The sequence below is a fragment of the Cuculus canorus genome, chromosome 1 (assembly GCF_017976375.1).
Source record: "Cuculus canorus isolate bCucCan1 chromosome 1, bCucCan1.pri, whole genome shotgun sequence".
Taxonomy (NCBI): Eukaryota; Metazoa; Chordata; class Aves; order Cuculiformes; family Cuculidae; genus Cuculus; species Cuculus canorus.
The window spans coordinates 97,370,214-97,388,181 of record NC_071401.1 but is presented as its reverse complement, the minus strand read 5'-3'; the positions used below and the strand labels follow the sequence as shown (position 1 = coordinate 97,388,181).

General features: G+C 40.7%; 1 protein-coding gene across 1 annotated transcript in view; it reads right to left on the bottom strand.

The window, feature by feature from the left end:
• The window catches only part of URB1 (URB1 ribosome biogenesis homolog), a 55,465-nt gene extending 45,304 nt beyond the window's left edge, over positions 1–10,161 (bottom strand). The window contains 6 exon segments of the mRNA XM_054079432.1: positions 1,293–1,378; positions 2,808–2,904; positions 5,165–5,297; positions 7,358–7,509; positions 9,065–9,204; positions 10,028–10,161. Coding sequence (XP_053935407.1) covers positions 1,293–1,378; positions 2,808–2,904; positions 5,165–5,297; positions 7,358–7,509; positions 9,065–9,204; positions 10,028–10,142 — 723 coding nt within the window. The 5' untranslated portion in view covers positions 10,143–10,161.
• Between the last annotated feature and the right edge of the window lie 7,807 nt (positions 10,162–17,968).

Sequence of the window (17,968 nt, the reverse complement as noted above, 5' to 3'; positions counted from 1 at the left end):
AATTCCCACACAAGAAAAGCTTCATTTAGAAAACAAAGGTTATTTTACAGTTAAATGCTAGCTTTTTTCTTCTTTTTCTTCCAAGGTTATTGCAAGAGAAAAATGAAAGAATATTTTTGGCTTCAAATTGTCAGTTGTGAAAAGCTTGAGTATGAGGCAGGCTCTTACGGTTATGCTCTAAATTTGAAACTATTTTTTCGTCATTCTCTTGATTGGTCGTAAAAGAGCTTGTGCAACATTGCTACACTAATTCGAAACAGATATTCAAAAATAAGATATGGAACTAAAAACATCTTTTAAAACATTTTCATAGAACTAAATCAAATCTCTGTCGCAGTTACTGTACCCACAGCAGCAACAAGCTGGTGCATCACAGTGTAAGAGTGTCTGTTATGAAAGAATCAGGAAACACAACTTCAAAGGGGAGCAGATTTACGTCTCCAACAGCACTTTCTGATAGCAGGTGGAACGTACCCTTTCTTCTTCATAAAAACTTTGCTGATCTCAGGAAGACAATTTTATGGTAAGACTTCCCTTTTATGGTAAGACTTCCCTTTTCCTCTATCCCACCAAGAAATACTTCTAACCAAATGTATATCTTGCCATCTTAAAATGAAGTCACTCGAAAGACCAGCTAACCAAGACCACAGGATGTGGCCTCAAAAGAACCCTGCCAAGACTAGTCCAAGAACTATAACACACACACTTCAGCTGCAACCAGATAGCTCCTAGAAAACCATTTTTTGGGACAGTCCCCATACCAAAACCACACAAAATCCTTTTTCTCCTGGGAAAAAAATATTGTACGTCGTTATCTAGCTCACAGCTAACAAAACTACTAAAAACCTAGCTGACCTCCCCATTTCGGCATGAGTCACATCAACTGAAGCACTAATCTTACTGTCACTGGAAGCACTAAAAAAAAATCCAGTTCTACTGACCTTCAGGCTTGGCACTGATGGAATAGCAATCCACAAAACAATCAGAATCGGTTGGACATTACACACTAAAGGTGACCTGAAATTGGCATCCAAGTACAAGCTATTGCAATGACTTCCTTTGAAAGGGGGCATTGGAAAAGCGTAACTAGTTTCAGTGCTGAAACAGTAATATGGCAAAGCTATTAACCTCCAAGAAATATTATCCATAATGGACACACTGACAAACTTTGAGCAGCAGCAGCACAGTGCCAATATCTTAGAGCTATACATTTTCTGACAAATTACTGCAAAACTGTTTCCAGCAGCAAAGAAAACAGAAAAGAAGACAACAGTTTCAAGGGCATATCATACCTTAGTTCTCAGTGTGGAAAGTAGAAGATTGATAGTAGAAACTTTGTCTTCCTTTATTTCAGAGCGAAGAATATCTGGAAAGAAATCTAAGGAGACATTTCAAATGTTAAGTGAAAATGTGAAAGCTATATGCATACTAAAATGCTTCAGGAAATTCATACCCATTTCTCTTCAATGTCATATTATTTATGTTGCTGTTATATTTAAGGATGAACCAAAATACTGCAATTGGATTTCAAAAAGATGATGTGTCTGTAACTACAGTGATGAACAAGTAATGCTGCCAAACCTACTCTCATCGTAATTAGCTAATTTGCCAACTTGGTTATTAACACTTATTGCAACAGCACCTGTCAACTTCAAATATATTTCAGGCCTAAATGTATTACGCAGTATTTAAACTTCAGTAAACGTCTATCCTTTCCATTGAAGAACTCACAATTGTTTGACTGAATTATTCTTACATGTTCCAAGGTGACATTTCCAAATCCACACACCACCTTTTGCCCACCCCATGCATCCAGAAATTAGACAACCACAGTTTATAGAGAACTCCAGTGTCTCACAGGGGAATGAAAGCTGGTTGTGCTAACTGGGTCTGTGTGCAGTGCCATTCCCTGTCCTGATAGAACTGAAAAACTGGAAGGAATTAAAGGAAATCAGCAGCTCTAAGCATCTCACAAACAGAAGTAAATAACTGTGGACTGTTCTCAGTCCCTTGCTGCATAACAAACTAACTGCTGCCAGTTAATGACTTCTTTGGGTTTTTTTGCAGTATTTCTAGATCCCTTCTAAATTCTTTCATAATCTTACCAAGGGTCACAATTCACAACTTGAGAATCAGCAGATTTCAAATCAGTAAAGTCAACAGAAGTTTGACACTGTTTTCAGTAGGGATCAAGTATAAACCAACTGTAAGTAAGAATCAATTTTCTGGACCACCTTGTCAGTTTAGTTTGACCCTCTTCTCTAAGGGATACAGGTGTAACACACTCCTGGACTGCACTCCCACATAATGCCTCCATAAAGCATGTAAAAGACACGGCACTGGCTTCCTGAATCATTAACAAAAAGCTGAGTACACAACAGTTGTTCAGCATAAGAACACAAAGGAAACTAAAGTATGCACAGTCTTTAACACTTATAAAAAAAAAAAAATTGATGCAACATATCCATTATTACTGCGTTACAAGAAAGGCTGGCGGCCATGAAGGGTTTTTTCTGCTTATTGACTCTATGACCTCAAAGTTACATGTTTAACTTTTTTTACATCTGTGTCATCAAGTGTTTTCTATTTTTGCAAAGTTTTTGCAGATAGCAAATGTTATTCTCAAGCAGAAGAGGCACTCACAAGAATACTAAAGTTTAAAACTTTTCAGGTAGCAACACGAGAAATATTTAATTTAGTATCTTATAAGTGCTGTTTAATTGGTTCACATTTTGAATCAGCTCATATTTATTATCACCTATAAAAAACTCTACCTTAAAAATAAAATGCAAGCATTTGTGAAGTACCTTTTAATTCCAGCACCTGTGTCAAGATTGCATTGTCACCAGCAATTAAAAAGGAGAGAGCAAACTGTATGTAGGCCATACGGACATCAGGTCCACCCTAGAAAATGACAAAAGGCACTGTTAGCATACAGACTACACATCTGCAAAACTAATGCTGCAACAATTGATTATCCTCAGAATTACTATAAACAGGCAAATTAAAAAGCTCTATAAACATCCTGCACATAGCCATACACATACATTTATACACAACACGTCCCCAGTATAGTCATCTGAAAAACTTCTTGCATCAAGCAGGTTACAGTGTGCTGAAGTTAACATCAAAAAGGAAGGTGTCCTAGTTCCTATATTTTTCCATTTTCAATTCAAAGAACAGGCCATAAATAACAATAGAAAAAGAAAATATTAACAGTAGTTACATGCCAAACCTTGTACACACATCACTGAATACCCTCACTTCTACACCACTCGGTACCCTGGTCAATTCATAAAAATACTCAGGAATGGTAACGGCAGCAGTGCTGCTGCAATTTCTTACTATACAGGCTTCCAGAGAGCACCAGACTTCGTGAGACTCTTGCTGCTCATTGCCACTTTTGAGCTGCAACACATTATACACATCTCAGCTATCACAGCAGCTCAAGCAACTTAGACAAACTAAAAAAAGAAAAAAAAAAAACCTTAAAAAGGGGGCTAATATGTTATAAAACTACAAATTCAGACACAGCAGAAGTTGTGAAAGCTTTGCCTGCAAAAAGGATCATAAAATATCAACACAGAATCAGAATGGTTTGTGTTGGAAGGACCTTAAAGATCATCCAGTTCCAACCCCCCTGCGATGAAATGGACCTTCCAATAGACCAGGTCGCTCAGAGCCTCATCCAGCCTGGCCTTGAACACTTCCAGGGAAGAGGCATCCACAGTTTCTCTGGGCAACCTGTTCCAGTGCCTCACTGCCTTCACAGTAAAGAATTTCTTCCTAATATCTAATCTAAATCTACCCACTTTCAGCTCAGAAGTGTTAAGCCTCGGTCCTACTGCTACATTACCTGGTAAAGAGAACCTCCATGATTTATAATTTTTTGAAGCCTACCGTACAAAATTAAGTTTCATGTAAAAATGGCCCAAAGAAGATACTGACTAGGCTAAACATAAGGCAGAAGTGACTCGTAAATGGGTTATAAGAAATAAAGAGAAAGAAATGAGGTTTTGCTGCAATCTTTGGGCTTGGTTGTGTATTAAATATGCACTTTTGATAGTCAGTTGTGACATAATCACTAAAAGCTGACCAAGAGTAAGACCTTCAATTTGGTTTTGAAAACTTTTTTCCTTGTACCTTTACTTGCATATCCAATAAGCTTGTGGCCAAAGACTACATCCCAACATTTAAATGTAAGTGTCGGAGGTACTCCTAAAGACAACTTCTGCAGAAAGGTCAGATACTATGAAATTTGATCAAAAAAGTTGTATGTTTGGGGTTTTGACTTCTACTTGATTGCTTTATTTATAAACAGCCTAATTTATCAGCGCAGATGGCACAAATACAACAAATGTACACATTCATTCTGCAAGTCACCTTTAAAAACTAGAACCAATGCATTAGCATTGAAAATAATACTGGATTAATTGTACACTTATACTTGCAATAGCATATAAATATTTGTGTTCTAAAACACTGGTTCAGGTCAACCTTGATTGTTTTTAGCAAAAGGAGAGGGAACAAGAAACAAAGTTGCCTCTGGAAAAAGTGACTTTTTCTACTCGCTTGCATATCCTCCTTAAGGATTTCCACAAAGATTTTTTTAAAAAAGACTGAGCTCTTCCCAAACACATCACTGAATAGTTCTCAGAATTTTACCATCACTTTCACCCCATTTTAGGCATGAAAAGGGTAGACTATTGAAAGTATACATTTATATTTCACCACAGCTTATTAGAAGCAGACAAGGCACTATGATATTTTGCAGTAAATTCTACAAAGCAGTGTAAAACCAAGGTCATCCTGATGAGCTCTGCACCCTGAGATGAGAAAGGCCAGCATGGGATGGAAAACAAAGCAAGCTATATCTCAAGGGTGCAGGTCATCTCTCCCACTATTGCAGATACTCATAAACACTCCCTGGGTATTTCCTACGCAAGCAGATGGGAAGCTCTTGTCCCACAGATCAGTTCTGCCCCCAGTTAGAAACAATCAAGAAGCATTTCAGGCTGACACAGGACAGGAAGGAACAGGTAAGTACTCGCAGACAAAAATACAGCAAAGAGACTTTGGCAACAGCTTAGTTTTAATTACTTGGCAAAAGAAAGCTGACAGAGCCACGGTGTAGCATTCCACGGCAGGCATCAGCTTAACTTACCTTTTTACATCTTTTTTTCAGTAATCCAGGCAGAAACTTATTATTGAAATCAAAATGGCTAAACACATCCCTTGCAGAATCTGGCCCCTGAGCCACCATTGCTGACAACATGGTAAGGCACGCTCGGCTCATCCTAAAACAAAACGCAGAGGAAAACCTGCAAATTATTTCCAGGACGACAGTTTTGATATAGTTGGTTGTATAAGATTAAATTTTAAAGAAAGACCTTCTTCATGTAAAAGAAATCATCCCACTCCAACATCCCCCTAAGCCTTCATGAGTTTCAGGCACGAAGCAGTTCTGAGTCAATCCCAACACAAGCAACCAAGATAACTGTTAGGAAAGTCTGCCTTGTCACACAAAACTCTCCCTGCAGTTGATGGGAACTTTAGTTGAACAGGTAACCAATCATTTTAATGACAATCACAATATAGATTTGGGCCAAACACAAGCGTTATTCTGCTGTAAGCTAAGACCTTCGGTCATCTTTGTGAACAACCCATTTCTAAAAGCATATTTCTTGGACAGAGCCCCCAGTCCTGCAAATGCTTATTCCCTTTACTACCACAAGCAGGTCCTAGGAGCTACAGTGTTAAGGTCATGCGCAATGTAGGCCAAAGTACACCACCACACAAAATTGTGTTTTAGCTGAATGACAAAAGTTTTCTTCAGTTAAAGTATGCAGCACAGTTTTGTTACAAAGTAAATCCCAAGATCTACACTCAGTTTTGATTCTTGCTTACTGACTACTGGGGAAGTTTGCCTGAAAAAACAGAAGATCCTGAGAAAACAGAATGGAAGTTGAAACAACCAACAAGATTATTTTAGGCAGTGATAATGGCAACTGGGAAAGAGTGGAGACAGAAGAAGGGAAAAGGGAATGCCTATTTATATTCTTCCTGAAAATTAAGCTGTAATGAGAAGCTGGATATTTACTTCGTAATGCAGGATAAAAGAAAGTGCCAAAGAATTAAGAACTCCTAAATTCACAGGGGGTTGCTAGTTATTTCAACGGGAACACAACAGGGCCATCAGGTACAAATCTGCAGACCCCCATCATCTGATTAGCCACTACCCATTAAGCGTTTTAGAATCTGTCCATCATATTTCAATCACAGACAATCTGTAAGAAAGCCGTATGATTAAAGCAGAGATCCCCTACGAACATATCACTATGATAAAATCACTTCGCACATCAAAGAGGTAGCACAGAAAAAGCAAAGCATGTACCATCAGAAATCTGCAGCCTCCCCTATGCAGATGTCTAGAAGATTTCCTCCAAAAGCCGTAGTCTTTAAATGCCAACAAGAAGTCCAGATCTTGCAAAGTTTCAAAAATTATTTGCAACATACCTATCCAGCCCTATTTGGGATTCTGTATACAGTTAAAACATTTGTTGCAATAAAATAACTAAGTTGTGCAGGAAGCCTGGCTGTGACCATGAACTGGAAAGCAGAAAAAGCTTTTCTAATTCTGTCTAAAGACCAAAAGACCTTGGCCTACAAGAAGTCATTTGCAGACTCTATTTTTTCATTTTCCTTCCTCTTCCTCCCAGGTTTGTATTAAAATTTTCCTGGCACTTGGCACTTCTCTCACTCCATACACAGAGCATAAGAAATTGTTATTTAGACTGGTCTCGATAACACAGGAGCACTTCAGTTGGCCTAAAATGGCCTTAGATTTAAGAGACAGGAAAAGTTAGAGAGAAAAAGCCAGTCCGAGAGAAGAAAATCTGTAATATAAACTTGGAAATCTGACTACAGTGAAATAAAAACACTCAAGAGAAGCTCTTTTTGCCATCACAAGATAGACTGCTCAGTCTCTGTAAACTACAAGAAAGCCTGTTCTTCCCTGTTCCATGTAGTACATTTTACTTCACAACCAAGCAGCATTAAAATAATAGGACTCAAAATACCATCCACTTTACTTCTCACCAGGATGGGCACAAACAATGAACACTACAGCTCTAGGAAAGTATCAAAGAGCATTAAATTCTGTATTATATCAGAGCTTCCACATGCAATTATTTTATAAAATGGGGAACAGTAGCATTAAATAAAGGTGGATTATTAGCAATAAGTCAAGCTGGATTTTGCAACATCTTGTACACAAGTACCAAGATGCAGACAGCCCCTCGAGATCAATTCAGAGCCACTGACAGAGATTCTCTGCAACAGTACAGAGATTACTTACCTGTGATATTCAGAATACAATGCAGCATAGACCACTCTCATGTAGGAATGAATCAACTTTTTGACTATGTTCATTCCCACAGCAGAAAAATGGGAGAGGTCACTGGCTGTCCTCAGTAAAATGGCTTCTAGAGCTTGAAAGATTAATAGCATCTGTAAGATATAGAAATATGTTAATATCCGCCAATATACCCTATGGCTTGAAATTATTAGCTGAGCAAACTATTAAAAAAAAGAGTAACCCCCCCACAGGAGAGAAGAAAGCTTCCACATATGAAGTCAAAATTAACTTCTGAATTCTCTGTCAAATTAATTAATTAATCCTAAATTAATTAATTAATCCTTCCTCTTCTAAAGGATTAGGTCCGAGTGTGAATTTTTCTGAGAAGTCCCTAAACAGATACTATGTGAAGGACTAGAGAATCACAGGAAGCCAGCCAATTCTTTTTTTCAGTTACTCTAAACTCATGAAATTCTGTTGTAGGGAGGGACAACCTCTGATGCAAAGGGCTCACTGAAGGCCTGAACAACTAAACTGAATGTAAAAAAAAGGTCCGTCCTCACACGTCAATTGAGATGTACATGCATGATTCATCTGCACGTGCACAACAGCTTCTGAAGAGGCAAACACAGACTGCAGTGCAAATCTCAGCACAGACTGATAAATCTTGAAGGCTCTTTTCAAGCTGGACGCCAAGGCTTGAGGTGATGAACAAATGTTTCAAGAGAGAACTGCTAGTAAGCACACAATAAAACATGCTGAAGAAAACCATCTGAGCTGCTCCAGTCTTGCAATTAACTCTTTCTATGTGAGTCCAGAATCCGCACAGTGCTAGGACTGTGTTCATTACAAGTATTACTCTCTATTAGTAAAAGGATCTTGAAGAAAGTGTGTCACTGAACGTGACACAGGTTATCATTACACAGACAAAAATGATCATATAATATAAGACCAACAAGTGGAGGTTAAAAAGAACCCTATCCAATTTTATGACATAAGCAAAATTTAATAATGCTGCCCATCATATTTAGAGTGAAAAGAGTTTCTTAATTCTTTAGTTCATTCATCATATTCTAATAAAAAATTGTGTCCAGCTCAGATGAGAAAAATGAGGTCAACTTTACCAGTGGCCACCTAGAAATACTGGTGTATCATGTGGATGTCTAATTATCTAAAAACAATTAATTTTGCTAAACTATTTCTCTGTTTGCCTAACTGCTTCTATTGATACTCATATCTTTTAAATGATCTTTTGATAACATATAAAGAAACTCAACCACTTGATTTTGGCAGGAATAGCTGTTGTATGTATCATTAAACCCAGAAACATGTTTGCACTGAAAAGGACATTTCCCACTTGACCAGTGTACTGCCACTGTAACTTCCAGGGGGAAAAAAAAAAAAAAAAAGAAAACCAAACCCTACAATAAATTATCATAGAATCACAGAATGGTTTGAGTTGGAAGGGACCTTAAACATCACCCAGTTCTGACCCCCCTGCCATGAGTAGGCACACCTCCCACTGGATCAGGCTGCTCAAGGCTCCATCCAACCTGGCTTTGAACACCTCCAGGCATGGGGCATCCACGACCTCCCTGGGCAATATCTTCCAGTTATTTACACTGTAAAGCATTTCTTCAGGGGTTCCTCTCCCAGCTGGGCTGCATGGTACCTGTCATTGAGCTGTAAAACCCATGGCCAACTTACTTCATTTTCAGGCTTCCTCTCTCCATCCAGAAGTTTGAATATCTCAGCACACTCCATAGAAATTTTAATGTATCCCTCCACGACATCATATACTTCAGGTGATGGTAGAGTCTTAGCAATGGACACAAAGGTCTCTAGACCTGTAAGGGAAGAGTTTCACCTGAAGAGCCCAAGGCCTGCCTGTGCCACACTGCCTGCCACCGCACTGCTGCCCAGGGGCTGCAGGAGCTGCACATGCCCAAGGCACAGCCCCACTGGGAGGACAGAGAAACAAAATCTTTGCACAGTCCCATCCACCAACTTCACAAACCATCACCTTTACCTTCTGCAGTGATAGTCTGCTTCCCAGATAAAGCAAAACCAATAACCTGGATAAAGGTGAGGTTTCTCAGCTGGTTCAAGCAGCCAGCTCAGCACGCTGTAGAATCACAGGTTAGGGTTGGAAGGGATCTTAAAGCCCATCCAGTTCTGACCCCACTGCCATGGGCAGGGACACTTCCCCGTTGAACAGGCTGCCCAAGGCCCCATCCAACCTGGCCTTGAACACCTCCAGGGATGGGGCAGCCACAGCTTCCCTGGGCAACCTGTGCCAGTGCCTCACCACTCTCATGGGGAAGAAATTCCTCCTTATGTCTACTCTAAATCTGCCCCTCTCCAGTTTATACCCATTGCCCTATGTCCTATCACTATATGTAGAAAGTCCTTTGTAAACAGTACCTCCCCAGCTTTCCTGCAGCCCCTTTCATGCACTGGAAGATCTCCTCGGAGCCTTCTCTTCTCCAGGCTGAACAAGCCCAACTTTCTCAGCCTGTCCTTTTATGGGAAGTGCTCCAGCCCCCTGATCACCCTTGTAGCCTCCTCTGGACCCGCTCCCACAGCTCCACATCCCTACGCTGGGGACAATCGCCGCCGTCCCCGCTCTGCGGGCAGGAGCCGCTCAGCGCCCCCCGCCCGGCTCCTCACCCTTGGCGGCGGTGCCGGGGTCTCGCAGCAGCGCCTTGAACCGGGCGCCGTTGAACTCCTGCTCCTCCCTCTGCTCCCTGCGGGGCCGCTTGGCGGCGGGCGGCGCGGCCGCCATGGCGCGTGTCACCCGGAAGCGGCGGCGGGAAGCGGCGGGGCAGCAGCTCCACGTGCGAGGGGCGGGGCTGGACTGGACGGGGCGGGGCTACAGCGGCCTGTGACGGGGTTGGGGGAGGGTTGCATCCAGGGTGTGCAGGGAGAGGGGCTGGGACAGTGTGGATTACCCACTCAGAGGCACAGGGATCCGTTCTCCCAGAAATCTTATGCCTATTCTATTACTTTCCAAGGGCTGATCTTAATGTTATTATGAACTTCACAGCAGTCTAATCCCTTGCTGATTTGGAGCTGGCTCCAGCTCTGCCTGACCCCGCACTGGAGATGGGAAAGGCTGCGAACAGCGGGGATTGGAACGGGTCCAGAGGAGGCTGCAGAGATGATCAGAGGGCAGGAGCACCTCCCGTACGAGGACAGGCTGAGAGAGTTGGGGCTGTTCAGCCTGGAAAAGAGAAGGCTCCAAGAAGACCTTATAGTGACCTTTCAGTGCCTGAAGGGGCTTCAGGAAAGCTGGAGACGGACTGTTCACAAAGGCTTGTGGTGATAGGACATGGGGCAATGGGTATCAAATGGAGAGGGGCAGATTTAGGGTAGACATTAAGAGGAATTTCTTCACCGTGAGAGTGGTGAGGCACTGGCACAGGTTGCCCAGGGAAGCTGTGGCTGCCCCATCCCTGGAGGTGTTCAGGGCCAGGTTGGATGAGGCCTTGGGCAGCCTGATCCAGTGGGAGGTGTCCCTGTCCATGGCAGGGGGGTTGGAACTGGATGATCTTTAAGGCCGCTTCCAACCCTAACTATTCTATGATTCCATTTTTTTGTAATAGTAACTGCTTCTTGTACCACCCTGGAGCAACCTAACTCTCCTGCCCTGTCACAGCGCACAAAGGCAGCCTTTCCAGCCACCCCCTGCTCAGGGTCAGGCACTCTCCACTAGATTTTCCAGTCATGCCCCGTGAGATTTCCCTCCTTCCTCTGCCCCAGCTGCCTTATGGCTTGTACAGAGCCTGCTGCCCAGTAAGTGCTGCACCCCAGCCTCCCCATCAGGGCTTTCCTGGTGAAAAATCATAGAATCCTTAAGGTTGGAAAAGACCTCCAAGATCATCCAGTCCAACCGTCAGCAGAACACCACTGTTCCTACTAATGAAACACCCACAACTGAAATGTAATAGAAGATAAAGGAGATTGTTATATTATGCCAGAAAGAGAAAATGAAAATCAAGTTACACATCTATCAAAAAATAATTCTTTTTCCAATAAATAAAAGCAACATTAATATTCTTCTGGTTTTCCTGACATGAGTCTTGGTTAAAACTATTGTTTTAACAAAATACTGCTAAAAAAAAAGTGATCCAGAAGAGGGCAACATTAACAGCCATTCTAGGATTTAGGATGTAGAAATGCTTTAATGTCGATTAAAGATGCCGTGATATTTTGACAACATATGGTGGAGTAAATTAAAACATATATGAAATTAGAAGGCACGAAAGGGGAAAATGAAAGGAGAACATAAGACTGGAGGAGAAAAAGGAAGCATGATAATATTAACTGTTTGAAGCTAGGTACACTTTTTCAAGGTAACTTACAAGAGCAAGGCTAAAAAACATCTCAATACTGCTAGTTACATCGTACTCTAAACTCTGCTAATCATTCATGATATTTCTAGAATTACTTAAATTTCAACTCAATAGACTTCAGCTATTTTGCTACTTGTTTTGATACAGTTTCATGTGGAATTCACCACAGTATAGCAAATTCTATACAAAGGCATAGACTCTTCAGTCCTTCCATAAAACATTATTGATGGGTTACTCTAGATGAAGGCAATCCTTTTTTTCAACCATAACAGTTTTCTTGAAAATTAATTGACAATATGCAGATATACAAATACATTTGCAATTCCAGAAATTGAGTGGCACATAATACGGAAAGTAAATAACATTCTCAGGAGGGAGTTGTTTTGCTTTCGAGGGGGATGAAAAAGAAGGCTAGAACTAATAGAACTGACAAAAAAAAAATGCTTAATGCAGCTTTTAAAAGGCTCAAAGCACCCATACTGATATCTTCCAGGTATAAGTCATAGTTGTCAGACTTGCAAGTCTGATCACTATCATCTCACCATATTGCATAGAATATCTAGTATTAAAATATTACTGTAAGATGCTAGTGAATCTTTTAATTTCAACTTTAATTGTTCTCTCCCCTCACTGCCTGAGTAGCTGTCATAGGCTTTAATGAGGATGGTGAATGAAGAAGATTGTCAGTTTCTCTCCAAGACAGATTGCTTCCATGTTCTTGCTGTAGTCTACTTCAAAGCCTATGTCTTTTCCTTTCTCTGTTATATCTATGACAATTTTCTTCCCCCAACTCTGTTTTTTGGCCAGCCCCATTCATGGAGGTCCAATCAAAGCTCAGACAAAGTTCATTGCTCTGTTGTGCCTACATATTTAACAGATGTAAGTACTGAATGAGTCAAGTATTAATTTCTGAGCTGCCCAATTTTCAGCAAATTAAAATATACTTATGTGATTCTTGCCAGATGATCATATAATCTTATCTGGGATACATATTGCCCCTTTGGTATTTGGTAGTCTGAAAAATCATTCCCAGTCCCTTGTATGAACCTTAACTCTTGCCCTTGTTCAATGAACAGTTCCAGGCACAAAATTAATCAAGTGACCCTTTCCTGCATCAGCCATAATCTGACCTCTGAAACTTATACTGTCTTGAAGAGCATCTAGTGTAACAAGCCCCAGCCGTGCAATGCTGCCAAATTTGCCTTTGCCTCCCAAACCTAAACATTATTCCTGGCTCTAGGATCATTACTGATGCACTCCTGGAGCCAAAATATGATTTGGTTGTAGCACTTAATGGCCATACATGATCTGTGATCCCCTACTCCACACTAACTTTGGTCCAGAGCATGTAGGAAATGCAGTAGTTTCTTGCCCTACATTTTTCATTTAATGTATAAATTAATCATAGAAAGCATTCAGAAGGACTGGATTTCATCAGAAATCACTTCTTTAAAACTGCGATTCTCAATGTTCTTTCTTTCATGGTTTACAGAAGAACACAGAATTTCACGGAATTTTCCTTTGTTTTTTCCCAAAATGTCAGGTTCCTGTGTGAGATACAGCTGTCCGTCAGATCTTTCCACGTTCCAGCATTTGACACGGGAGGCATGGGATCACAGGTGGAGAGAGGGAGGCAGCTGTGAAGAGATGGGCTAAATGTCAAGACCTCTTCCTCAACAGAGCCTCATGAGAAAGAAATATTCCCAATGCAGCCCGACTTCTTCCTCACCAGATGTCCAAATGCCCTGTGTCCCACGCTCCCACCACCCTCACTCTGATCAGCCCAGTGCCAGCTCACACACTTGGAGACACAGATATTGCAGAGCTTGAATTCCAGAAGTTTAGAAAGAAGGAGCATGGGTGATGCACAAGAATGGTGTATGGGGCCAGGAACTGAGTGGGCAGACGGGGCTGAGGCGATAACCCTAGGGAAACTGCCCTGCATTGCCAATACCACTCTGGCATAAACCATTACAGCAATTTAGCAAAACCACAACTTTTTTTCCCCCTGGATGCTGAAAAACAAAATCACCCCTTTCTCCTCCTCGAGTCTGCTAGTTATTTCAGCTTGAGCAGCACTTCTCTGAATGGCTAAAGGAGTGCCTTTTAATACCTGATTAACGACAGTTTATCTTCCCTACCATTACACTAGAGCCCTATCGATATCAAAGGACCTAACTCGCCTGCGGCATCAGCAGTACGAACATGCATTAGCACCAGGGTTTTGAGCCAGAGTATGGTATGAGTCGGGAATCAGGCTGCTTGCCCAGATGCTGAAGATAGATGGAAAGAGCAGAAAAGAACAGAAGAGTGGGAAGGTTGGTAAGCAGGCTGGGATGAGTTAGAGGAAGTATCAGCTGAAAGCAGCTATAGGTATCTACTTGTGATAAACTGAATAAGCTCTTTAGTTCAATGTACAGAACAGGACTTTTGGCACTATGGCATAATTACATACAGAGGCAGAAAAAGGATAACTTCCATGTATACTGAAATCCTTCCCACTTTCCATACATGGAATAATCTTCAAGTATCATCAAGACAATTTAGTTTAAACATAGTCACTGAGCATCACTTCAGAATTTAACATCGAACCCTTACAGTACTAAGAGGGAAAGCAAATGCTTACAAACAGTGCAACGTTATTTTCAGCTTTTGTTATCTGCTTCTAATTTTGAGGTGCTCAGGTTGAATTAGTGTGAGGTCTGGATCTCAAAACTGTTAACTCTCACTGATCAGATATTGATACAGGCTACTCTTTTCTGAAGCATTGCCAGTTCTGCATGCCTTTGCATACCTAACTGGAGAGACCTTGAGGCCTGATTTTTCCAAGGCTTTTGAAAAAGCCACCAATTTTTTAGTGCTTTGATATTGATTCTGTGGCTTTAAAAAGCTGCTGGTTTGAGTTTCAAGTGTACAGAATCATTAGTGATTTTGGAAAATCTTAGCCTGAATACATATTAAATGAGAAAAAGTGCAACTAAAAGGTTGTTTATGAGCCAAAAGGCAGGCTCATAAACCCATAATAAGGCACTTCACAAGCAAACAAGCTGATTTCCAAGACTGTGGTCCACTCAGCAGCTCTGTCCTAATGACCTTCTTAAACTGAAAAGCAAGCCACTTAGTCTTTTCCCATCCATCTTTGAAGGTTCATGTCAGGAATTGACATGGAATGACTTAAGTGCTATAAGAAGGCAAGGACAATAAATAGAGGAGTTTATTCTTAGTGCATTTGTTCTTTCTCCACCTTAGGTCTTTTTTTTTTTTTTTTTTTTGTTTCCAACAGTAATCTGTGTGAGATGGGGCATGCCTCTTACTTCATGTCTATACAAGTGCCCAGGTGTACTGCTAGAAAATGTGATCTGTATAAATAAAGGAGAGGTGCCAGTTACATTGGCAGCGTTCAGGAGGATGAGGAGCAGTGACCTTTCTGCTGTGTGCCATGAGGAAGTTGGAATGCGATTTCATTCAGCTGGAATGAAACATGAGAAGATTGGTTTTTACAAACTTCATATGTTACATTTTACAGCTTTTTTTGTGAAGTGGTCAGGTTGTCTATGGCATTCTGATTAGTTAGGCAAACAGTTGGCTATGCAGAAAGCAGCTTATGACCACAAAGCTCAAAACTTGTTAGTTAACTTTGCTGTCTCTGATGTGAGTCCAAAAAATGGCAGAAAATAGCAAATACTTTTCCTCTTTCTAAACCTACTGGGTGAAGTGCTGTAGTCTGTATTCATTCAGACTTCTACTTACATGCATGAGAATGTTTCCTAACTATGGCTTGCAGAATTGGTCCTCTCAAGTTCAAATTACTGCACACTTGCAGATCTTGTTAGAACTTAAAATCTGTAGCAACCCGTGAGAACTTACAGCATCCAAAACACATTTAGAATTGAAAAAATACAAGAGAGGCTTCTCTACCACTGTTTTCATTGCTGTATCCATAGAAGTAGGGGTTGAATCAGGAAAAATGTGCTATGTTATTTTTAAATAATCACCATATAGCAATTACTGTAAAGCATGTGCTTTGTTTTAAATAGTCTGACACTCATTTCCATAGAAACAGCGAGAGGATAGCAGTCCACTTGTTTGTACTGTCTTGCAGATTTAATCTGTGTCAGAATGCAGGAAAATAAAGCATTTTAAAATGTGGGAAAAGTCTGGGGTTTTATACTTCAATATTTTTTTACCGCAAAAAGCCAAAGAGAACATTAGTGAACTTCTTGGAGACTTTATTCTGAGAGAAGAGAACTAAAATTACATATATCAGCTCCCAATAAATGTACTGGGGAGAAAAGAGGAAGAAAAAACCAGTAGGGGATGTAGTGGAGAGATGCATTTTTACATATATATATATATATATATGAAAAAGGATTTCTGACATTTTATTCTTCTCGTCATTTTTATTTCTGTGCTATACAGCTTATTTTTACTAATACAAATTTTTAGGCCATGTAACTCAACTGTCTTCCATTATTTCACAGTTTATTTCCTTAATGACATGACTGGCTTTATTTGAATTTCCATACAGTAAGCCATGATATGAGTTTCAAATTGGCAGTTTGGCTGAAGTTCAGAGAAAAATTACTAATATGGAGAATAAAAAAGAAAAGAAGAGCTCAGATTTTGGCTTTATCTTTCAAAGCTTCCATGCAACAACACAGTTACTGCATTTCTGACACTGTGAAATGATTTCTTTTCTCACCAAGTTCAGAAGAGAGCAACTGTTTGAAGCAGACATGATATCTAGCCTGGATTCTAACTTACAAACTTTTGTTTTTTCTTTGGGTAAAAAAAAATGGATCTTGCTCCTGTTGATCATAAGGAAAGGCCAAGGCTGGCAGATTCTGTAATTCTACATGCTGAACATGTCTGGATTAGTTATACTGTCTTCCAACTACTGAGCATTGCCAGCTTGTAGAAAGTGCTTCTAAGGCTATGGCAAAGAAACACATTCTGCACATCAAGGTAAAGACTACTTTCTGCTTTCCTACCTTTGTGTTTTACATTGCTGTCTGGAATAGCAGGGATTACCAAAACCAGAACAGATTTCAGGTTAATGTTGAATAGCAAAGCAGCTATAGGGGGGAAAAGACAAAACAAAAGAAAAAAATTGCCAATGCCATTTTACTCAAAGCATATCTTCGATTCTTGTTGGCTGCCATGTCCGTAAGTTGTTGTCTTCCATGTTGTCCACTTGGAGTCACACACAGCAGACTGTCGCCATCCTTGACTTCTATGTTCCAGGGAATAGTGAGCAATTCAGAGACAAGGAGGTGACATGCTTCTTGTTAAAGCTATAGCAGGTGACCTGAATATGAGATATCTCTCTATTTACTATGTAGAGAGTGAAGACTTGGCATCCAGAAGCTATAGATCATCTGACTGCACTCACTTAAAGTTATGGTAGATATATAGTAATGGTAGATATGGCAGGTATGAAGTTAGGTTAGACAAGTAAGTTCACCATAGTCATCTAAACACCTTTATAGGAAATCCAAGTATGGCTCCCAAATGCTTTCTTACATGGAGGAGTAAAATTCTGTGCTAAACACAGCATCTCCCTGGCATTCATTCCTGCTTTTCGTGGAACTGATCTGCGGCAGCAAGTGCTGGAATTGTCAGATTAAATGACCAGGTATGGCAAGATCAAGGGAAAAAGAGAGAAGTAGGCAGGAGACTCCCACAAGTCTCTTTCCAGTACTGCAGTTGGAGGGCACAGCTACAATTAAGAGGCAAACACTGTCCTTATCTAAAGCAGCCAGAAGGAAGAGCTTCGCACACCTGGCAGAGCTACTGTTCTTGCTTCCCATGCTTGTTTGCAGTTGCACGTTTCAGAACGATTCCATTTTATCCTGTTTTTTCGGCATCTTTGATCCCATTTATCTGAGTTCAGTAAAACTTGACAGAAAGTCCCTGACCTCAGGCAGGTTCGTGTGAAACCTGGTTTGCTTTTATCTGCCCAAGACTAAGGAAGCATGACTCTGAAGTATGTCTTTATCCAGTTGTTCTGTGTGTGAAGAGGGAGAGGGTGAGCAGAGAAAGTGGATTCAGATTCAAACATGAAGTTCAAGCTGGTCAAAGTTCAGTGTAACCTCTAGAAAGAGGTGCCAAAGTTTGGAAATTCAAAGCTGGACATCATCCAACTTCAGTTGGAGCAGGAGGAGAGGAACGGATTTAACGGAATTTGTTTGGTTCCGTCATCTCTCACCTACTCACTCATGTTTTTTTTCAGGAAAAAGGAGATCAATTTGAACAT